Here is a 23,134-nt window from a genome sequence, read left to right as displayed (position 1 = left end):
CATATTTAACCATCCCTATTCTGCCCAGACAGAGGACCCATCTGTGACTGTGCTCTATCTAAATGTTAAGGCTGGCCATACATGGGCCAATATAAGATTTAGGCCAAGTTGGAAGCCTACTGGCCCCTGTGTGGGGCCTCCCTCATGCATTTGAGGAATACAGCTTGCAACATGTGCGTCTTCCTCTTGTATCACTTAACAGCCCTCAAAAGGTATTTTAGATAATCAAAAAGCATTACCATTCATTTTACTAATAAAATAGTTATCCTTTATTCCACAGAGAAGGCAACAGGGATCCCATAATAGTCTATGGAGACACCTAAGATATCTAATAAACACATGACATTGTCACTTCAAAAAAAGATTTAATTATTCTTATTTAGAAATGCAGTTATATACATAGAACAATTACAATTAAATTACTTTGTACAAATATTAAAATACTATGATCAGCCCCACAGCAATGCCAGGGTGTGATTTACTTAGGGCCATTGCTCTGACACTGTAGGGAATTCCAGCCACACAGACAGGCACACAGCATGCAGCGTGCACTATAGGTCATGTGCAGCCTGCAATGCTCAATGTTACAGTCAGGTAACAGGCAGCTCGCCACAGGGCTGTATGTCCTGGGATATCACAAGCGTGTGTGTACAGCTCGTACAAGCCAGATACCTCTGGGTAAGGGATTTAAATTCACTTCCCCCAAATACACAAGAGGGAGGGGTTGAGGAAAGAACAAAATAAAATCACAAAAGAAAGCAAAAGCCTCTGTTAGAGATCCTGCAAACAGGTATTTACACGTACAAATCAGTGAGCAGCGACACAGTTCAGGCAGACAGCCTCATATAATGCTAATGAAAATATTGCACATCAGAATCTGGGGCCTTTAACAGGTGAAGCGAGAGTGCAAAGGAAAGTGAATCTAACAAATAGTCACCTGCACCCTTTATACATATTAAGGCTCATTTATGAAAACAAGTGCAATGCACAAAAGAGCAGAGCATCTTTTTTACCCGCTCCATAGCATACTCCACAACTTGCCTGCGGTTTTTACGGTGCAAATTAGAATTGGCTTTGGTACATTGTGCATAAGTTATTGCACAGCTTTTTCTTAAAGTAAATGCCTTCCCTTCCGCTGCTCCAATGGACATGGCACGGGATTCAGTTCCGTGTGTAGATGCAGCACATTAAAGGAACCCTGGAACCTCAATGACGGTATTAATTCCAGGTCTCCCCTATAGCCATGCACCCTGTACTTTGCACCTTGAGTGCAATTCATTTCTGAACTGGCTTACTGGCCTAAGCACGAGGCACATGTATGGGTGCAACTGCCTTTGGTAAGATGTAAAGCATGCAAGATTTTATTCACATTTTAGTACATTGCACTTAAATTAATAAATAAGCCTTAAGTTTAAGCTGTTGCTTATGTAGAACAGTCTGTGCATAACTACAGTCATACATACAGGAATATGCCAAACACACTATTCACATGTGTGTTGATAACGGGATTGCAGATGCTTCAGTTTTAAGGGATACAGGACAGGAGCAAACTTAAGAGAATGAGAAGAAACATTACGTTTAACGGCCAACTGTAATGGAGTACATTGCAAGCTTTCCTACTCACTTTTGATTGGATAATGAGCCTATATATCCCAAACACTTGCTTTGCACTCCATTAATAGGTATAACACACATACCTTCTCTGTGATTTTCTAAGGCAAATCTGTTTCTGTTTCCAATTTATTGGCTTATATACTAACATCCTCTACTATAAAAGAAAATATCTTCTAATATACACACAGTGGCATAAAAATCCTATTTTCTCCATTACTCCTCCCTTTCCATATCTCACACTCCCTTTTAGATCTGTAGATCTTGCATTTCCAGCCCATCAAGTGTCTGCTCCTTCTTTCTCTCCGGCATATACTGCTGCTCAGGGGACATACCATTATCTTTTTCTACTTTCATGAAACCTTAACTCCATCCCATTCTTAGTAGCCCTGCAACTCAGCCTGGGCCCTCTCCAAGGATCTTCTTGATCTTTCCTGGTGAACCTTGCTCTTCTACCTATTTCCACTCTTGGCAGGCTCGGTTTCTCTCCTGACAGTCATGGCACCTCTAGTTTTTACTAGTCCTCTCCTGGGGTGCCCTACCATTTTCCTGCCTAGTCCCTTTTGTAGCAGGCCCCATGCCTCACCTCAAAACTTCTTGGTAGTTATGTTCTACTTCCAAATACCTGTTTGGAGTGCACTGACCCTTTCCTATGCACTGCATGCATCTGTTTTCTCTCCTGTCAGGCCCTGCACTTCTTCCCTGAATTTCTCCTAGCAGGCCCTGCACCTCTCCTGATGGATTTGGTCAATAATTCTATTCTTGTCAGGTCATGGCCCTGTCCTTCTCCCTTATGCTAGGCATCACCCCCACCTGCACTTCCCATGTCTTTCAGAGGACATCATTCAGAATAAGTAATTAGATTACAGGGTCTTTCCTGGTACACAGTTACCAGGGAAAAGGGCTGGAAATGCAGACCACAGTTTTCTACAGGCTCATATACAGAGATTTATAAATACTCAGTCATATAAAGCATTCATAAGCATTTGCATTCCACTTCACACCTAGTACTGGAAAGAGACTGCCTTTTCCTTCCATGAGATTTTCAAGTTTCTATTAGCAGCATCAGGAGACTGGGTGTGTTACAGTTTCCCCAAGAGTATAGAAATCCATGCACTTACTCTGCATTTCACAGAGTCAATTTGAAGCAAAATTTCCGGGCAACTAAAGAACTCAGAGTATGATGTTAATTCTGTAAAGTCTCTAATTCTTTGTAGAAGTTTTACAAAAAAAGGCGAATGGCTTAGTGAATCAAGATCCATGGAGCATTACAACATACCCCTTAGCCGCTATGTAAATGATTTTGCCTTATTTACCAAGAAGCAAAAAACATGGTGTATAACTTCAGCAAGCTCAGAATGCCAACATGCAATGAGGAAAAAAAAAACCTCAAGAGTTGTGGAAAGATGCATGCTAAGGACAATAATGGTGAGCCCTCATTCTTAGAGTGTAATGGAAGAAAATAGTTGATTTGAATAGGAAAAAAGCAACGGAGAAAGCGGACAACTGCTAAAGGTCAAGAAAAAAATGTTGCTCACAGGTACAGCCTGTGTACTGAAAGAGAATGATACCTGTACAGGAGCTGAACTACTGATGTGCTGGGCCAGCCAAAAGCAACAATTTATAAGGGATAAGTGCCAGGCAACATTAGATTCAGCCTGCCTCATTAGGAGTTTTGACATTTACATCTTTATATAGTCTACAATGACACACACATAAGGGTTTTACACCTCTGCAAGCAGCCCTCAAACTGTTGGCTCCACAGTGCACTTCCCTTGGAGCTCAGATTGTCTGCCCTTAATGAAGGCTGGAGAGAAGACAGAGAGGCACACTGTCAGGAACAACTGCTGAAATAGGAGTGCAGAACAGGACGATGAGGAAATCCTGCAGGGTGTTTCAAGGAGTCTATGGTTATCAGGCTTCTTTGAGAAGAGGAATATCTGGGGAGAAAAATCAGAGATAAGCAAGAAGGCTCGTTAAGAGCAAATACACAGAACAGGAAACAGTAACCACACAAACATGAAACACACAGCACCGGAAGTGTAAGGCATGCAGGCAGAGACACATAAAAAGTGTTACAGAAGAAACCACAGCTGTCAGACAGGTCATAGAACGGGCTTTATATAGCCTCATGAAACTCACCATCAGTATATTCTTCAGAGGACAGGGACAGCAGGCTCTGCACATCACTGCTCTCTGAGTCTGCACCTTCCCTTGATAGAGTCTGACTTTCTGCCCCAAGCACCCATTGAGAAGAAGAAGCCTGGTGGACTAGCACAGTTTCTGAGTGCTGTGAACAGCCAGCAGAGCTCTGACTGGCATGCCCATGGCTGTGACCTGTAGTGCCCGAGCCAGTCAAATTCCGGCCTGTAGTGCTGGAGCTGCAAACTGCTTGTTGAATATCCTGTTCTTCACTTGGCCCCTCTGATAGCACAATCTGTACACGAGAACTGGCAGATGGGATGCAGTTACCTGCACTACCATACACTGCTTCTTCGTAGGAAGGCAGAGCAACCTGTACGCCATCAACCATAATGGAGACCGGTTCTCCGGGCACACATGCTTCACGTCTGTGGGGTAAATAATATGTAAGAACACAGAAACCTTACTTTAAAGAGAAGACCTAACCGTAGCTTATACAGATCGAAAAAGGCTTTAGTTGAGACACACATGGCACACCAGTGGAGACACGTGCCAATTGAAACTGTGCTCTCCCTGCAGTTTTACCATTGCCCTCAATATATAAATTATTTTGAACTGGAAGGCACAAACAAACCCAGAATACTTGGTTAATTAGTCTATGACCACATGTTAAATGGTATCCTCTGCAACCGGTGCAATCCCACCAGCTGTAGACACCCCCAACCACTAAATGAGCAAATGAAAGTTCAGTATCTGGTCATGGGACAACTACCATTGGCATCACTAGCCAATGATGGAAAAAATAGAAATATTAAGAGCTTCCTACTCCTACCCCTCGATCTGAACTCTGATACGGGGCATTTCATATCAGAACCATTATACTGCACATTTATCTTATGTGGTGGAAGATCCCATCGGGCCATTAGTGACCCCAGTTACAGATACCCCACATCATCTGAAATTGCACCCCTGAATACAAGACCCTCTAATTTAAAGAATGGGATTATGGACGGGTAATTCTGACACAAAGCTTGCTCACAGCTTGACAAGTGGGACAGGTTATGTTATAGTTTATGAAGGAAAGGAGCATTCCACCAGGCATTAAGGCAATTGCCTTTATGGAATTTATTATAACATATTTTTTAGTTTGGGGTACACCCCATTCCTCAGCAGAAGGTCCTTAGTTGTACAACCCGAGGAAGGGGTGTTCCTGAAAGCTTGTGTTGAAAATCTACTATAAATTACTAAAGTTTTCTCAGTTGGGTTTATGTGGTAAAGGTGCATAAACATTATCTGAATTTCCAGAGATAAATATACATGTATTTTTTTTTCTATACCAACATACCTGATTCCATAAATTGGAAAAAAAGATGATACTCCTGTGAGTAATTTCCCAAAATTCCTTAGGCACACAGTGTAATGCAACCCACCATTGTCTTGGTCTACTGGTAAGGGTCAAGACACGGAGCTACTTGTAGCAGCTACTTTTTCACGGCTATTAAACTCCATATATAAAATGCCAGCCATAGACAATACTGAGAATTGCCTCAGCTAAAACACACATAGAGACAAAACAAGTAGCTTCTACTAGTAGCTCCATGTGTCTTCACCCTAAGTTATGGCTTCTTTGCAGAGAATCTCTGCTTCACCCAACATGGAAAGCAAGAGGACTTCATTTCCAAGACAGCATCACTTCACAATGAAACAGGATAAGGGAGGGTTGCATTATGTTTAAGCCTAATGCCACATATGAAGCAGATTCTCAGCTTGTGGACAAGCAGGCCTAGAATCTGCCCCTACGCTTCAAAAATCGTTTGAGGAACCGCTACTTGTGAAGAGAAATCAATATCACAGGTTCCTTTTAATCTGTGGAACACAGCATGTGGCTTTTCTACACAAGCCCAACCCAATGAGTTCAAAGAGGTTTTATTTTCTCTTTAATGTGAGATAGAGAGCTTCTTCGTTTCATGAACTATAACTGGATGCTGTGGCATGGAAACAGCTTTACGGCTGAATGCACACTATAACATTAAAAAATAAGCATTGTGCCAATGATATACTATTACAGAGCATATTATTGCTGTATCTGGTTTGTTTTGGGAAAGCTACTATAAACTCCCTTTTCTAAAGAAAAAGTCAATCTTTTTTTAAAAAAAAACAAAAAAAAAAAAAACCTCAAATTACTCTGTACAGCCCCCAGAGTAACATACCTTTCTCTCTGCATGTAGATTTATTTAGTTTCTCTATTACAAGCAGCTATATTAGTTACTTCCTTGTCTAGTTTGAAGCTCTGCCCCCTTTTGTTTAATGGGCACTCCTATCCAACTATGATAACCTCAAAGAGGTGCCTACTGCACATGTCTGAATGATTTTTATTGGAGCCGAGGCAATGAGCATCCCCAGTAAGCACCTCTTTGATGTGTTCATAATCCGAGAGAAGGAGTGCTCAGAAAGCAAAAGGGAGCAGCGCTTCATGCTAGAAAAGGAAGTCAGCAAAAGAGATGCAGTTAAGATGCTAGTAATAGAGAAATAAAATAAATCTGAATGTAGGGAGGAAGGTATATTATTCTGGGGGGGGGGGGGTAGATATATGACTACAGGATACATTGTTCATGACTAGGGGATAAACTCCTTTTAATACATTCTGTACATTTTCTATGTGGGCTAAAACTGTTATCTTGCAGTGTATTAAAGAAAATATTTGTTAATAGACAGTTTTTATGGGTGTAAATATTACTCACCTACTGTGGTGGAAAGACTTAAGTTTGGGCTGTAGCAGCACAAACAGAACAATAAGTAGCAAGATCAAGGCCACAGAGCTGGCAGTAGAGGCAACTATGGAGAGTGTTGGTACCCCAAGGCTGGAATGAGTATTTGTATCTAGAATCAAAGATAAACCATTCAAGTTACCAGTACAGAAAACTGTGGGAAGAGCATGAGTAAAAGGCATACTGACATCAGCCAGGGCCTTACCTTGATTAAGCCTGCAGCTGATCCCCATTGGTGGGCTCCACACTCCATTCTTGCAGGTTAAGAATTTGTAGTCACCCTTCAGCATGTAGCCTTCTGCACAGAAGTACTCAATCACACTACCAGATGTTAGAGGCTGTTCACAGTGTGGTGGATGACACAAGAACCCCCCATTCTCAGGTTCTGGGGGTGGAGGACACACTAGACAAAAGCAGGAATAGCAGAGAGTGAGTTATCAACGCTGACAACATTCTAAAGACATTTGCAACACAATAGGACTAAACAAAAATATCCCCTCACTGTACCGGAAAGTACTCCAACCACTGCACAGTTACAGTGCCCATTTAATTAGGAAGACACAATGCAGAGCCAATAAAGCTGGCCACACATGTGGCAATTTTCGATCTTTCGTGCGGCCCCAACCCTCCACTAACGTTCAGGGCTGAATCGTCAGATATGAAGGTAGAAAAAAATAGGATTTCTACCGCCTTCTGCTTATTCAGCCCTGAACATAGATTCTGCTCGGGCGCATTTAATGGTGCCCAATCAAAATCTTTTAACCCGCCCGATCGGCGAGTCATCCGATATCTGCCGTCTTCTGCGATATCGGTCGCCTCGCCGAGTTGCCATATATGCACCGAATATCATATGAAGATATTATCGGTGCATGTATGGCCATCTTAAATCTACATTGGTGGCATAACATGTATTCTCAATCATTAAAGGTGAAAAGGGATTTGGGTGATGCTGGAAGGGCTGTTTATGGTGAAACTGCTATGGGGCAGAGGGCAGGAAATTTTAGTTAATAAGAACCAAGGAAAGCGAAAGCTATCCCTGGCTTATTATTTACAACATGGGCTACAATGCACCAACAGTGAGTTTAAAGGAAAAGTAACACTAAAATTTTTTAAGTAAAAAAGCTATTCTACCCAGCACCAATAACTGCCCTGTCCTGAAAACCACTTAGTATTTTAAATGCTTTAATAGAAAATACCTGCTAAAACTTGGCTTCCTGTCAATTGAAGTATGGCAATACAGCGAAGGAAGGAGCAGCAATAACTATGTGACGATCGATTGATTGAGCCTAGCCTTCTTTCTGTATAGGAAGGAGTCAGGCTAGGCTCGATCAATCGATCGTCGTATAGTCGACGCAGCTCCTTCCATCGCCGTATCACTGTACTTCAATTGACAGGAAGCCAAGTTTTAACAGGTATTTTCTATTAAAGCATTTAAAATACTAAGTGGTTTGCAGAATAGGGCAGTTATTGGTGCAGGGAAGAATAGCTTTTTTACTTAAAAAAATTTAGTGTTTCATTTCCTTTAAACTCACTGTTGGTGGGGCATGTAAGAATAATTACCATGAAGAGAAAGGAGTGCCTGGGTCCCAGGACAATAAGCCTGCGTCACAATCTAGCACACAGAGGTTGGGGTGAACAGGGAAGAATGCTGAGGTCTTTGTATGCGACTGACTGAGCTCTATAAACAAAGGGCCTGTGTATTAAGGAGGAGAGAAGCAGCAGCGCAGAGAGAACGCTGGAATGGGTGCAGACAGGATGTGGCATTGCGTGTCAGGAACATGTTTTGGGAAGGGAAGATTCATGCAAGCCATGTTTATCTCCCATCCAACAGATGGCTTGTATCCTCAGGACTCCCCGTGTATATGCACTGTCCAAACAGCTGACATTTGCCAGTCCCCGACTGAAGCTACAGAAAGCTGTCTAAGCAGCACTAACTGCGATCTAAAGAGGCCACACGGAACGGCAAATGCTGAGTCAGAGCAGCTGAGAATTCACAAAGCTGCACTCCAGCTGATAAACTAGCCCAGCTTTGGGGAATGGACCACACTCTAGCATTAAAGGCACACTAACACCAAAATAAATAAAGTCGCACTAAGGAGCCCCCATCAAGTTATGCCCTCAATTTACGCAGAGTGAAAATATAGGGATTTTTACCTTTCTATTAATTTTGCTATGTTATAGACCTATTCTAAGCAACTTTCACTCTGTCTTTCTACAATTTTTGCATTCTTTTTAGTCCCTCTCCTATCAGCCTTCCATTATATATATATAAGCATTACAGGGCTATGGTTAAAAAATGAGGGCAGTAACCTTTGCTCCTCTGGTACTCTGGTAGGCCAGTCTGACTTTTATAAAAAAAAAAAAAAGTGTGTTTATGCGACAGCAGTATCTGTCTATAACAAAGCAGTTCTGTGCTATTTCAACTCTCAATAGAGGCAGCCCCCATATACAGGAAACATCTAAAAAACAAATACACATGTTTCTTGCTTGCCTCATTGGGAGTCTAATTTTCTTTCACACTGCAAATTAAACTGGGATCCCATGTGGCACAGAAAGTCCCCTGTGTCTCACAGACAGATGGCCGGGTTAAGACACTGCCTAAGGGGTCAGCAGATGTATATACTATGACCCTCTCATAGCAGCTGGCAGCAACCGACCCACAGACAGTCAGGCATGTGGCACTTCCATCTATGGACTAGAGTCAGCAGACAGCAAATTTAACAGAAAAAGAAAGGGATTCCCCTCTTCTATACTGTATTATTATTTTATTTAGAAATGTATTTAATTATTTAGAAATGTATTAAAACTGAGCACATTCATGTCATAAAAGGGATTCTGGCATGATTTTTATGTTATACTTTTTATTTCTAAATTACACTGTTTACATAGCAAATAATTCACTCTACCATTTAAGATTTTATTCTTGAACCAACAAATGTATTTTAGCTGTAATATTGGTGTGTAGGCGCCATCTCAGTGCATTGTGCCTGAGTCTGAGCTTTCAGAAGGAGCCAGCGCTACACATTAGAACTGCTTTCATGTAACCTATTGTTTCTCCTGCTCCCATGTAACTGGAGGAGTCCCAAGCTGGACTTGGATTTCTTACTACTGAGTGCTATTCTGATATCTACCACTTTTAGGGCAAGGACACATGGGGGGGGGGACTAATCCACCAGCAAAAAACTGTGCACGATTAGTCGCAGCGACTTACACAGTACCCATGGGCGTCCGCAGAAAATTTTCCAAGGGGGGGCAAGTAAGCTAGCATCATCCTGCAACAGATAAATATATATATATATATATATATATATATATATATATATATATATATATATATATATATATATATATATATATATATATATATATATATATATATATATTTTTTTTTTTTTGCAGGATGATACTAGGGGAGGCTAAATATGGCCCATACACAGACTGACCTACAGCTAATGTGACACTTAGTGGATTCGCTGCTGACGTAAAAAGTTAACCTCCCAACTACCTCTTGCCGTTCCCACTGACTCCCAGGGATACTGTACAAAAGTGCGGGTGGGGGTGCTTTTTTTTTTACCCTAAAATGTTTAGTATTAGTAGTAAAAGTATTCATACGCGCACTTCTGTTAGGGGATCTGCAAACATTTGTGTTTGTGATCAGTTAGCTTAAAGGGGTAGTTCGCATTCGAATTCACTTTTATTTTTAATGGTTTTTCAGTTATTTAGCTTTTTGTTCAGCAGCTCTCCATTTGGTATTTCAGCAGCTATCTGGTTGCTAGGGTCTTATTTACCCTAGCAACCAGGTAGTGATTTAAACAAGAGATGGGAATATGAATAGTTAAGGGGCCTACTTGGAAAAATAAGTAATACAAAATTATAATAATAATAAAATTGTAGCCTCACAGAGCAATATTTTTTGGCCCCCATTTGAAATCTGTATAGAGGCAGAAGAGAAAGGCAAATTATTCAAAAAAATTAATTAGGAAGACCAATTGCAAAGTTGCTAGGAATAGGCCATTTTATAACATACTAAAGGTTAACTTAAAAGTGAACCACCCCTTTAGATGTGTTTATGTTAGTTTTATAGCAAGAAAGGCAGTGGATACTGAATCCCCATTATATACAGTGAGATGCAGTCCGTATTTACAAACCCAGCACATTATATGCCATGAGGAGCAGTGGGTACTGATGGCAGATATTCAGGCCCTGGCACTATAACACTGGCACTGATACACAACATTGGCCCCACTGTAACTTACTATAAATGAACAAAACAATGACAAAAAAAAAAAAAAATAGTAAGTGCAAAAAACAACAACACATATATAAACACACAATGAGCTTTTTCAGAGGGAAAGAGTTAACTTACCCTCCATGTGTTAGGGTAGGGGATAGATTATAAATTATTATAGATGTCAGGCAAAAAACAATTTAATGTCAGCTAGTGATTCTTTAGAACTGTATAGTACCTGTGTATAGTACCTGTGTATAGTACCTGTGGGATGAAAACTGCAGCAAAAGTTGAGAGTTGGTTCTTAGGTAAAGTTACAGGGGCAGATTCTTCTTTTCAGTCTTTATTTCTGTTTCCAGTTTGCAAAATCTCCCGATCCCTGTGTGCATCTCTGCTCTGATTGGTCAATTTTACTGTCTGTCAAGGAAGCTGTGCTCTGATTGGAGAATCCACAAGAAGAAAGATCCAATCGGAGCACAGCAAAAACGGGCTTGAGGGCACAGTGCAGAAACGGAGTAAGGTTTTTGTTTTTTTTGCTACTTTTCCAGGGGGGGGCAAGTGCCCCCTCTTGCCCCCTTCTGTGGACGCCCATGACAGTACCCTATGGCAGCAAAGTCACAGTGCTGCCACTAATCGCCCTTACAATACAGGTGTAAGGGAGCTGCTATCTTGCTACCTTCCCACTGTTCTGCTGATCAGCTGCTGGGAGTTGCTCTATTAACTGCTGCCTTTTGAAAAAAACAAACATGTATTCCTTTAAGTTAAATATCAATATATTCTGGAGGCACCTACAGTGGTAATAGTGCACCTGACATCTAGCCTGCATATACCTCTCTACATGGCAGTATCGCAGCAGGTTTTAACTGAAAACATTCTTATCATCCCTATAGAATAAAGAACATACAGGCACAAGCCACTGGGCAGTGTAAGAAGTGTCACACTGCTGTAGGCAATAAAGAGGAAAAAGAATGTGCTCACACACAAGATAAAACTCTTAATTACAAATGCTGACATAATTAGTTGTACCTGACAATAGTTAGAACACACCTTCCTTTAAGGGCTCTGGCACACGGGGAGATTAGTCGCCCGCGACAAAACTCCCTGTTCGCAGGTGACTAATCTCCCCGAGTTGCCTTCACCTGCCATCCCACCGGCGAAAATGTAAGTCGCCGATGGGATGGCACACGCGGCGGCGCGATTTCGCGCAAATCGCCGAAAAAGCCTCGCGAGGCAACTTCGTCGATTTGCGTGAAATAGATAGAAACCAAACAAAGCACATAGCAAGTACAGCAGAACCTTGATTTTACATTCATCAAGGTACAACAATGTTAAATATTAGCATGTTTAAATTCAGTGAAATAAAAATTGTGTTTTCGAAAGCATGCATTTTAATACCAGCCTTGCTAAGCTTCCTAATACCATTAATCCTGTTAAGGCAAGAGAGAACCCTGACTACCCTATGTGCAGTACTGTCTATGGCTGGAGCAAATGCAAGAAAAAAAAAAAACCCACAACAACACTTCCATAGTGCAACCAACCTCCCTGAGGCCAGGACCAGATGAGAGACTGACAACACTTGGCTTGAAAAAAACCAAAGTTGGATTTTCCAGCAGTCACAGGGTTAATTTAAAGAATGTCATCCAAATAAATTAGGTCCAGTCATATCTGCAAGACACTATCCAAAAAAATAACTTCTACATAACAATCATCCCATTCTGTGTAGGCCATTAAATTGGGCTTAATGCAGACAATGCCCCCTTTTTCCACTGACCTCTGGCTCATTACAGTCAACTGTGTTTGCATGAGTGCACTCCATTTTGTTGTATTTTAAACACTGGCTTAATTATTCCTCATACTAAATTAAGTGCCAGCCTAAAGGGGCATTAATCCTTAGCAACATTAAAGCACAATAACAGCCCTAGCAATTCAATATCAATGTATAAAGCTGCTGTGTGACTTCCCGCTGCCCTATGCCACGCAGGTTCTGGCCCACTGGCTCTGCCCAGCTTAACTTCTGTTCTTTACTGTCTGGAAACTCCCTGTCATTTGTAGGAGATGCTTCATTCAAATAACTGCAGTTGAATATAGTACTGATATTAGTGTGATCATGTTTTTAAGTACCGTATACTATAGATCTTCAATAAGGCTTAAAGGGAAATCTACACCTTGTAGGGGAACCTACACTTGGTCAAAGTTTCAGAAGAGTTGAAAGAATGTTACATATGTTTCAACAGGTTCTAACACAAATGGCAGTTGAGAACAGTTTGGAGAGAAATGCTGCTTGTTTAACCTGCTCTAATTTCAAAAGCCTGCCACTCTTCATAAAATATGATGTACGTGACATTAGCGCCCATACCGAAGGCACCTTTAGGAAACTGATCATAGAATGACTGCATCCTATAGAATTGCTATGTCCTGGCAGTTTATGGAAACATTGACATCTGAACCTGTTAATGTCACAATACACAACATATGCATGTATGTTTAGCAGTAGAGTAGTAAAAGTGACATAAAACCTCAATAATTGCAAAGTGATATTACATACCCTTAAACACAATCTGGTGGTACTAGCATAGGATATAGGTAATAAAATGATCTCCGGAAGTTACTGATCAAGAACTGGTGAGAGCTAGCAGTTCATGTAGTTGGTACATGCCATGCAGAGTGTGGGCAAGTTCACACATATCACATACGAGCATACTGTAACAGTTCTCTTTCTGTGTAAAAGACCTGCATATCTGTGATGCAAATAAAGGATATTTCTGATAGTAACTGGGCAGAACGTCTGAAACACTGACACCTCAGCGCAAAGATAAGAGTTCCACAGTCAGACCATCACTCGATATGGGGTCCTCAGTGCACAGTTAAGATGCTCCGTGCGTACACCCCTCCAGAGGTGGCCTTTCACAGATCACGTAGTTTCACAGTAATTGCCATTCATACACATCTGCCTAGCAACTCATGGCAGCCTTTATAGACTGACCCCTTATGTTCTGTAGTACAGCATAATTAGTTATGGCTATAAAGGACAAAAGAAGCAGAGAAGCAACAGATGTAACAAAAGGGAAGCCCTATAATAAGGAGGTTTGTGGGTAACTAGAGTTAGATAGTGCCTCCGAATTTCAAACTCCTGGCCAACTGCTGTTTAAGGGGGAGTAGGTAGTGCAACGAATTACAGTCCACAGATAAGTCCTTGGTATAACAGGCTTGCAGTTTGAAAAAGGGAGGAATTTTATTGATACAGAGCTCATAATTACTCAGGGAAAAAACAAAATAATTTTACATTGGTAATTTATAATAGCAAAAAATTTTTTTTTTTTTTTTTTTTAAATTAAAAGTTTAGATATAAGACAAGTGCTATTTATCTGTAGCTCTGAACCTGCTTGTAAAAATTACACCAAATTTTAAACAATGTTCTTGGAACACAGCCAGTTAAGCAGTGAGGGTTAAACTGAGCCAAAGCAAAATTCCAGTGAGATCAAAAGATCAAAGTAAGAACATGTCATTGGGACCTGCTCTACAAGGAAACTAGAGTCTCGTTAAATCTCAGTTTCATAACCTTCTCATGTGAGCCACACCAGGTAGCAACACCCATATCATGTCACACCACAAGGAAAGAAAACAGCCATGAAACTGTAACCTTTTACTTATTGTTGGCTAAAAATAAAACCCATCTCCTACAAAACTGGAAGTTTACAGGTAACTCTAAGATTAAGATTTAAATAATCTGAGATATATTGCATTTGGTCTCTATTTTTTGCAGTTTTAAATATATATTTTTTACTATATATTTATAGTAAGGGACAAATCTCCCTTGTTGCGGGCGACTAAACTTCCTGATATGACATCCCACCGGTGAAAATGTAAATTGCCGGTGGGATGGCATACGTGGCGTGGCAATTTGCGAAAATCACAGCCGCCACGTATGCCATCCCACCAGCGATTTACATTTTCGCCGGAGGGATGGCATTTTGGGGAGATTAGTCGCCCGCGAACAGGGAGTTTTGTCGCGGGCGACTAATCTCCCTGTGTGCCAGAGCCCTTAGAGGCTACTACCTATAGCTGTTTAAAAACAGGTTTTATGTGTACTGTGGAGCCATAAAACATTGCTCTCCTCCCAGAAAACAATGAAACCTATTTATAGCTAGTTAATAATCTCCCAGCTCAAAAGAAGCCTATACACGGGCCAACGTAAACTGCAGATTTTTTAGCTGGGGGTCAAAAGCATTTATCAGACAAAGTGGACAGATATCTACTAGTTAGGTAACCTCACAAAACAAATGTATCTGAAGGTGTATGGCTAGCTCAACACAAAACAGCCAGATGTTTGCCCATATCATTCATACCTATATAAGCCTACTGCTTATCACATTAGCATAACAGTGCTAAAAAATGATTTTTTTTTTATGATTGGCTTTCCAATATGGAGCAGCATAAAGGGTGTAAAATATTCTTTTCTGGCAAACACTCTCCAACTAAAGCAAATGTGTATATTCTCTGAGTAGGGCTGAGATGCAGAAAGCAGATAGAATCCCTCCCAAGTTGCTCCTACAAAATAACTGTTGTGTCTATACAAAAGACACAGATCATGCAAAAATACAACTTAAAGAATTGTTTAAAATAGCAAAAGATTGCTAAGAAGGGTGTCACTCCGTCTTTGGTTTAATTCTGTACAAACCAGATGCTAAAATACTTTAAACAGTGTCTGGTTAGATCTATTTGCACAATAAGGGTGATCAAATAAAGCATTTCTGTATATTTATCTGAACGTCTAATTATAGAAGAGAGCGCTAGAAGCAAAGAAGGAACAGTATGGGTTCATTAATCAGAGCATTACTTCTTGCACTAAAATGGAGACAGAAACTAGGGTGTTACTTTCTCACTTCATATCAAGCAATTAATTCAAATTAGCTTTATTAAAGTGAACCTGCTAAACCATCATATCAATTTAGACTTAACTGCATGTTAGGTCACTTATCTGAGTTCAGCTAGGGCCACACTTTTAAATGTTTGATATCAGGAGAATATAACATATAAAATGCAATATCAGTTGCTCTTTGCAGTTCTGCAGTGACTTTTACTTTGTAAACACAAAAAGTCTGTATGTATAAATATATAGTAATTAAACAGTTACCTGAACTTAGTGCAAATGGCACAAAAAAATGAAAGAGGAGCAAGAGCATGTACAGCCTGAGTCTTCCAAAGGACCAAACACCAACCCAAGGTGGGCTCTCTGGTTCCATAAGGCCACCGAGCATCTAGCACTGCGCAGGAGAAGCAGCAGTACTGTTAAGCACAAATGGTGCCTGCATGGGAAAGAAAATATGAAAAAATAATTAAACAGATTAAATTAAATTTGCAATATTATTTAGTTTACTAATGCTCATATATACATTCAGCCCCACCAATGAAAAAAATCGTTATGCTGCAATATTATTTCTTTGTTTAAATACATGTACTTAGGGAGATCGTATGAAACACACTGCCAAATGCAAAGCAGTTGATACACCCAATACTGCCCATGTATGGCCACCTAATTGGAGGTTTTTTCAGATACATGGCTACATTAAATTGATAGGGTCAGAGCAAAGATACCATTGGTGGGAACCCAGGAAATTGTCACAGCAAGGCTCTCCTTCCCACTAAACACCTGCAGACTGTAATACAGCTGCTAGAGATGACTGCATACCTAAGGCCAGCCTGCCAGAGAATCAAGGATTAATAAAAAATAAATGTCCTTTTAGAAAATAGAAATGTAATAATTAAATGAAGCTTATGTTAAGCTCTTATGGCTGATTAATATGGGGGTGATTATGGTTACTGCAGATGGTGCCCACCCCAGCACTAATGGGTTCTGGGATAATGACACACTTGTCCTTTTATAAAAGCATCACCATCAGGCTGTTTTTAGCAAAAAATAGGCTTGCATTTGTCATGTGTACAATCTTGGTTATAATGTTTTAACATAATGTTGGCCAGCAATGTACAATTAGTTACTGTAGTAACATATAAACAGTTCTTTCTAGTGCCAAAAGCAGGCATTTATTAATTACAGGAAGTTACAGTACAGTATACAGCATTTTATGTTTTATGCGCTCACCACGGCAGTTCTAAATCTGTATTAGTTTTATTATTAAACAAACGCATACCCAGTGCCAAAATATTCTGCTGCACCTGTACAAAAGAAGGATGTATTTACAAAAAACATGGATTAGGACAACAACTGCTGGAGGTTAAGATGGCTTTGCTCATAAGAGCTGACAATCTAAAAGGTTTCCAGGAATTGTGCTGCTTTAGTGGGATATATCCCACTGTACATGCAATGGGTTGCAATATTCTATGCCAGTCTTGAACTACAGGCCATCAGTCAGTATGAAATGTGACACAAATGAAGACATAGTTGCGTTGCTTGCAGGATTTCTCAGGGCCTGTATGTATATTACAGACTTTTAGTAAATATATGTGGTTGCTGAATAAAAGAGAAACTGTACACAGACATGAAAGGGATGTAGGTTCTAACATAACAAAGCAGAATCTCTCACTGGAATGCTTGTGAAGAGAAAAAGAAGCACAAACTGTAGCTTTATTTGTAGTTTATTTGTACTGCAGCCACACACCTCTATTAGTTGTAGGTTTTCTCTGTCCTGTGAATGTATTATTATTATTATTAATAGCGTATTTATTGAGTACCAGCTCTGATTTTAATCTTATCTAAGCACATTCATCTACTATTAAAAAAGAGGCATTTCTAATTAGATAAAGATGCCAAATGGTGCCACAAAAACACTGTCATCATATCCAATTAAGGGCACATATAAACCAGGAAAGCCAATATTTCCCTGACGAGATTGCTGATCAATACCAAAATAATTAAGTACCTGAACTAAACCACATCCTAAAAAAAGTGTTATACTGCCCAATTAACTTTGTGTCAACAGTCCTGTGACAGATTGGCCAAAAAAGACACAAGAAGTCTGCCCAGGGAGCAGCTAACAATAACAAATCAATATCAAGGGTAGCATAAAGATATCAGTGGATCTATTTTACAGGAGGCAAAAAATAAAATAGCATATGCATTAGTAATGCTTCAGGAAAATCAAGTCAGGATGAAAACAAGCCAGTTCATTTTGTCTAGGTTAGACTATAAATATATGTAGACTCATCCATAATACAACATGGACAAATACCATAATTTAATATATAAATGGTATTAAAGAAAAAGTAACACTAAAAATTTTTAACTAAAAAATCTATTCTACCCTGCCCCAATAATTGCCCTATCCTACAAACCATTTATTATTTTGAATGCTGTAGTACTAAATACCTGTTAAATTATTGGGGCAGGGTAGAATAGATTTTTTTAGTTAAAAATTTTCAGTGTTACTTTTCCTTTAACATTTATATTAGTGAACCATTTTCTACCAGGGGTCAGGTTCAGTAAAGGATTTCTTGATTTTATAAGCTGCAGCATGCTAAAGAATGTTGAAATGAACTACACCCTACACACACAAAAGAAATGCATACAACATAAAGAAAAAACCCCCCACAAATGTCTGAAGTGAGAAATTACTGACACATGGTTTATTCAAAGGAATCAATTTCGTATCCTTATCAAATTTCAAAGCATCCCCACCCAACACACAGATGCAGACTGTGGAATTCTACAAGAAAGTTTTCTTGGTCATGTTGCCTTTTTTTTTTTTTTTTTAATAAACTTTAATCAACTCTATGCTTATTATAATGTCCAACTCAAAAGGGCTGATATTTGTGTAGCTTTAATTAATACTGTACATGAAAGAAGCTCACCGAAACATAGAGAAATGCAGCAGCCTTTAAACAAACCTCATGAAATAACAACCAAGCTGTATTTCACATTCTAACGCCACTCCAGTTTTAGTGGACTTACTTTACACCCTACTTATACTTATGAATTCAACATTTAATAATACGGACATCATAAATTAAACCTTATTTTAACACCTATCATAACATTCTTTTTGCATGCTATTTATAATTTTGTCATGAGACTATTTGCCGGTGCTTTTTCATTCCCTATCTGATCCCCCATGTTCCTCTATAAGGGTGCTGCCATATTTGTGCAGCAGGAGTCCATTAGCACTAGAAGCTATAACTGACAAGATGCAGTTATGTTGGCATATCACTTAAAAAACAATAATCAGCCACTTTTCACCTACTTTAAACTGTAAACCTCGTATATTTCTGACTCCACAAATGCTTAAACAGAATACCAGAATTCCTACATCTTGTATTTCATAGTTGCTTTAGGGCCACTTTAACAATACAAACATTACAGCAAGTTGGTCTGACAGGTCTTATGTTTCCTGTTCTCACTATACAGACTGAATGTGCTGGAATAACATAATAGCGCCTCCACACGCAAGCCCTTTAATAAATATCCACTTAAACTTGGTCAGGCAGCCTGCACGAATAAATACATAAATAATTCCAACATGTAAGTGTTGCAAGGATTGGATTTCAGTTGGATATCATTGGCTCTGGGGATGGTATAGTTGGTGCCTGAACAGAATCTGTGTTGTTTATATAACCCAATACTGTATCATCTCTCTGTATGCCCCTGAGGTTCCTTTATTTACCCCAATTCCTCTCACTTCCTGTACTGCATTTTGTCTCTTCCTCTTTCACTCTTCCTCTCCCTAAACTCACCCCACAGTCAGTGCCTGCAGCCTACTGGCCTGACCCCCTCTGTTCCTCATTACTTTTCACTGACTGACAGAGAAGGAAATGATAGGAAGACAAAGCACTCGGTGCTGTCACATGAAGGCAGAGAGTCTGGAGCACGACTTGTATGGGGCACAGACAGAATAAAACAAAATAAAGCCACTTCAGCAAATATACTGAAATGAGTTGAGACTGAATAGGACATGGCCCAGGCAGGGGCCAGCAACTCCCAGCAACTCTGACAATGGAAGCAGGGAGCTTTAGTTCATTAGCAGCTGAGAGGCACAACACAAACAGTGCCGTGTGTATATAAGGCATATACGGGAAGGCTACAGAACATCCCACTGCTTCCTGTGTCTGAGCAGTCACACAAACAAAGGCTTTTCCCTTCCGTATAAACACACACCGAGCAGGCGCTCCCACTCACCGGCCAGCCACTAGGGCTCCACACGGGTAAGTCCTTCCGGCTAAACCCCCGTCCCGGTCCCAGGCCCCTCCGAGTCCCCGCACTGCCGTCAGCTCGCAGCTTGCTCGGTCTTGTTCTCGGTTTGCTGCTCCCGGAAGTGGCGTCGCAAGCTCAGGGGGCGGGACACAAAGGTGACGCTGCATGTGTCGTCACGATGACCCTCTGCCAGTGCTGCAATACAGTCACTACACGCAGCTCAAGGGGCTCAGTCCCAGGCCGTCTGTCCCAGGGCTTGTGGCTGGGCTGTGACTGGGCTGTGACTGGGCTTGTGGCTGGGCTGTGACTGGGCTTGTGGCTGGGCTGTGACTGGAATCCTGCTGTGTGATATGCGGGTGTAGGCGCTGTCTTTTCGCTTTAAAGGGCCAGAAATATCATAAAATGATTTGTTTGTGGAGCGAAGAGAATCTTTGTCTTATTTGCAAATTGGGGCCCTAAAATGATTCTGCTGTAACGTCTAGTTACTATTCTGGTGTTACTGGCTCTGAGACGTTCACTAACTGATTGATATGAATATTTCCTATGGATGTGATTGCAGTGGGTTTGGTGCAGGAAACTGGGAGAGCCATAACAGCAGGCTGACATTTCATCCAGAGTATACAATCAGAAAGCATCTTAGACATCAAAGTAAGGCTAGGCCATACTAGTCATGGTTTTGAGCCTTAAAGGAGAAGGAAAGGCATTTTACTGCCAATAGATTCACCACATTAGTGCAAGCTAGAAAGCTATATGTATTCTGCAGAAAGCTTTACCTGTAAACAGCCCAAGAAGCTCCCTCCTTTCATATAAGACTGTAGCTGCCATTTTAGTGTGGTCTCAGGAGCTTCCTGCTGCAGCTCTAGCTGTTGGTAGCTCAGATCACACATTCTGATGGCATGGGGAGTGAATTCTTGTGGGAGGGGGGAGCAGGAGAGAGCTGTGCAGACTCTGGCCCTGGGAATGAAGGATTTCTCTGAGAGAGGAAGTCTGACACCATAGTACATGTGTACACAAAAAAAGACAAGACTTCCTGTGTTTCTTCTGATAGAGGCAGCGTTTCTGTGAGTGGCTGTACTTGCATAAACCTTTCTGATAACATTTACTTTGTTTTTACCTTGCCTAATCTGGATTATTGTTTACATCGTCAGCTGTTTCAGTGTCTACAAATGATTTGCTTGTGCTGGCTCGAAAACTGACTTGTACGGCTTCAGCAAACAAAATACCATTATAGGCAAGGGCAGGTCAAAATTATTCCCATCACTGGTGATTTTAACCTAGCGGCAGACTGGGATTAAAAAAACATAGCTGTCAACTCCCCTGTTTTTTTGGAGTTACTCAATTTAGATGTTTTTCCCCCCAGCCTCTCTTTCCCAAAAGCTATTCCCCTGGTTATGGCCATGAGCAATGAGCATTCCATAAAAAGGCCTTTGTGCATGTGCGCTAAGATTGTAGTGACAGCAATGGGCTTTGTCTGTAAAAGTGCCATTCAGGGTTGACATCTTTGCAAAATAGGTCCTGGAATTCCAAGTACAAGGAGGTTATTTGGCTCATGATGAAACTGTCCCTAGGGTGTGTGAATGTGATTAGGGACCTTAAACTGCAAGTTCCACCGGGGCACGGACTGATGTTAATGTTGTTTGTAAAGTGCTGTGACATATATTGGTGCTCTCTAAATAAACCATAATAATAAATGTGTGTGAAGCTCTATCCTTATTTTAACTGTAACTGTTTTTAATTACTATGTCCAGTAAATGAATGAACAGTATTTAAGAATTCCTGTTTGTTTAATGCCTCATCAACAATGACGTTTCAAGCTGGCCATTTATCATTTTACAAAAGCAGCAACCACTATGGGCATAGGCACTTAAGGATCTCCACAGGGGTCACAAAGTTTAAAATAAAAAAAAAAACTTTATTCAAAGTTACATTAAAACATGAAGCATCTCCATAAACCCTACGCGTTTCATGTCCTAAGGAATTAGTAACACCTCAGGTTGTGTGTGTTACTCCTTGATATATGTAATGCTGTTCAGCTTAATGAAACCTACTTGTCCTTGCACTATGCATTTTCTTTATTTTGAAATATTTAACATATTATAGCCATGAAATTAGCAGTACCAGAGGCTGTGTACTTATAATCCAGTATTCAGTATTTTTTTCATTATACATAGTAACATAGTAAGTTGGGTTGAAAAAAGACATACGTCCATCAAGTTCAACCATATGAACTTCACTTTGTACTATTTATATATATTATAAGCAGACTCAAAAATTTACTTGATTTATTTTCAAGCTATTTAAATTATTGAAGAATATACACTATTTTTTTTTATATATGAAGTGCAATATGAATTGTTTAACGTATATGTGATATTTACATCTGATCTATTTTCATGCTTAATGCATACACCTCTGGGATGAATTGTTAAAACCATCAGAAATTTTTGCAATTTTGCACCTGGTGGGAAATAGCCAGCTTTAAAAACTAGATTCAATGCTGATTCTATTATTATGTTCAATAATCCACAAAAAAACTGCAGGACTAAGAAGAACAATCAATTGACTATTCACACAAGGAAGTTTCCTCAAGGAAGAAAATCAGGAGAGGAGGCAAGTGGGCATCCAGACCCTTTAAAATAACCTTTAAGAAGAAAACAGACCACATGGAATTAAATCTATCATCAAGAGTGCTTTTGGATGTTGAACTGGAACTTTTGGGCAAGGGTCTTTCCTTTTGTCCATCCAGGAAATGTAATCTTTTTGAGACTTTAGTGGATATAAATAGATTTATTTGAAAAATGTTGATAAACATTTTTTTGACCACGAGGGTTCTTTTGTGTTTGCTGCCTTCTAGATTTAAAAATTCCAGTGGTATGTATTTTCCATTCTAACCTTGGAAGAATTGCAAAGTAAATATTGTGATGATTTGGTCAAGATAGGAGTAACAATGGGACCATATACCTGCACCTTTTGTGAAAAGTCCAGTTTTTATCCAACTTATCTCAGGGACTGAATCTCAATTTAATATGACTCCTCTACATCAAGAACATCTTACATTTTTAGAAAGACAGGCTCTAGGGGATCTAAAAAAAGATGACTCTATAGTTATCAGGTGAGCTGATAAAGGCGGCCTAGTGGTAATGAATAAATCTGCATATATAGCTGAAGTGTTATCCGACAAAGATACCTACACATTACTTAAACAGAATCCGATGAGTAATTTTCAAGGTCTCCTTTTTGAAT

At 40.1% G+C, this 23,134-nt stretch overlaps 1 protein-coding gene across 2 annotated transcripts; it reads right to left on the bottom strand.

Moving 5' to 3' along the window:
- Positions 1-345: 345 nt before the first annotated feature.
- On the bottom strand, positions 346-20,032 carry susd6 (sushi domain containing 6). 2 transcript variants are annotated; one of them, XM_012968377.3, is made up of 6 exons: positions 19,877-20,032; positions 15,884-16,055; positions 6,727-6,924; positions 6,495-6,633; positions 3,754-4,181; positions 346-3,551 (listed from the first exon to the last, which is right to left on the bottom strand). In XM_012968377.3, exons 2-6 carry the CDS (start codon positions 16,005-16,007, stop codon positions 3,526-3,528), a joined length of 915 nt encoding a protein of 304 aa, XP_012823831.1. In that variant the 5' UTR covers positions 16,008-16,055; positions 19,877-20,032; the 3' UTR covers positions 346-3,525.
- Positions 20,033-23,134: the final 3,102 nt, after the last annotated feature.

This window comes from Xenopus tropicalis, chromosome 8 (genome assembly GCF_000004195.4).
Source record: "Xenopus tropicalis strain Nigerian chromosome 8, UCB_Xtro_10.0, whole genome shotgun sequence".
Taxonomy (NCBI): Eukaryota; Metazoa; Chordata; class Amphibia; order Anura; family Pipidae; genus Xenopus; species Xenopus tropicalis.
Note: the sequence above shows the minus strand (reverse complement) of the source record. Positions and strands in the feature narration are given on the sequence as shown.

What these genes read in the sequence shown, in the direction of transcription:
- susd6 (XM_012968377.3), bottom strand. Translation starts at nt 16,007, where the DNA reads ATGCTCGGTGGCCTTATGGAACCAGAGAGCCCACCTTGGGTTGGTGTT. An exon ending in GCCATTTGCACTAAGTTCAG is followed by an intron (nt 6,925 to 15,883) that starts GTAACTGTTTAA and finishes GCTTTTGTCTAG; the next exon opens with TGTGTCCTCCACCCCCAGAA. An exon ending in AAGTCTTTCCACCACAGTAG is followed by an intron (nt 4,182 to 6,494) that starts GTGAGTAATATT and finishes TTTACCCCACAG; the next exon opens with ACGTGAAGCATGTGTGCCCG.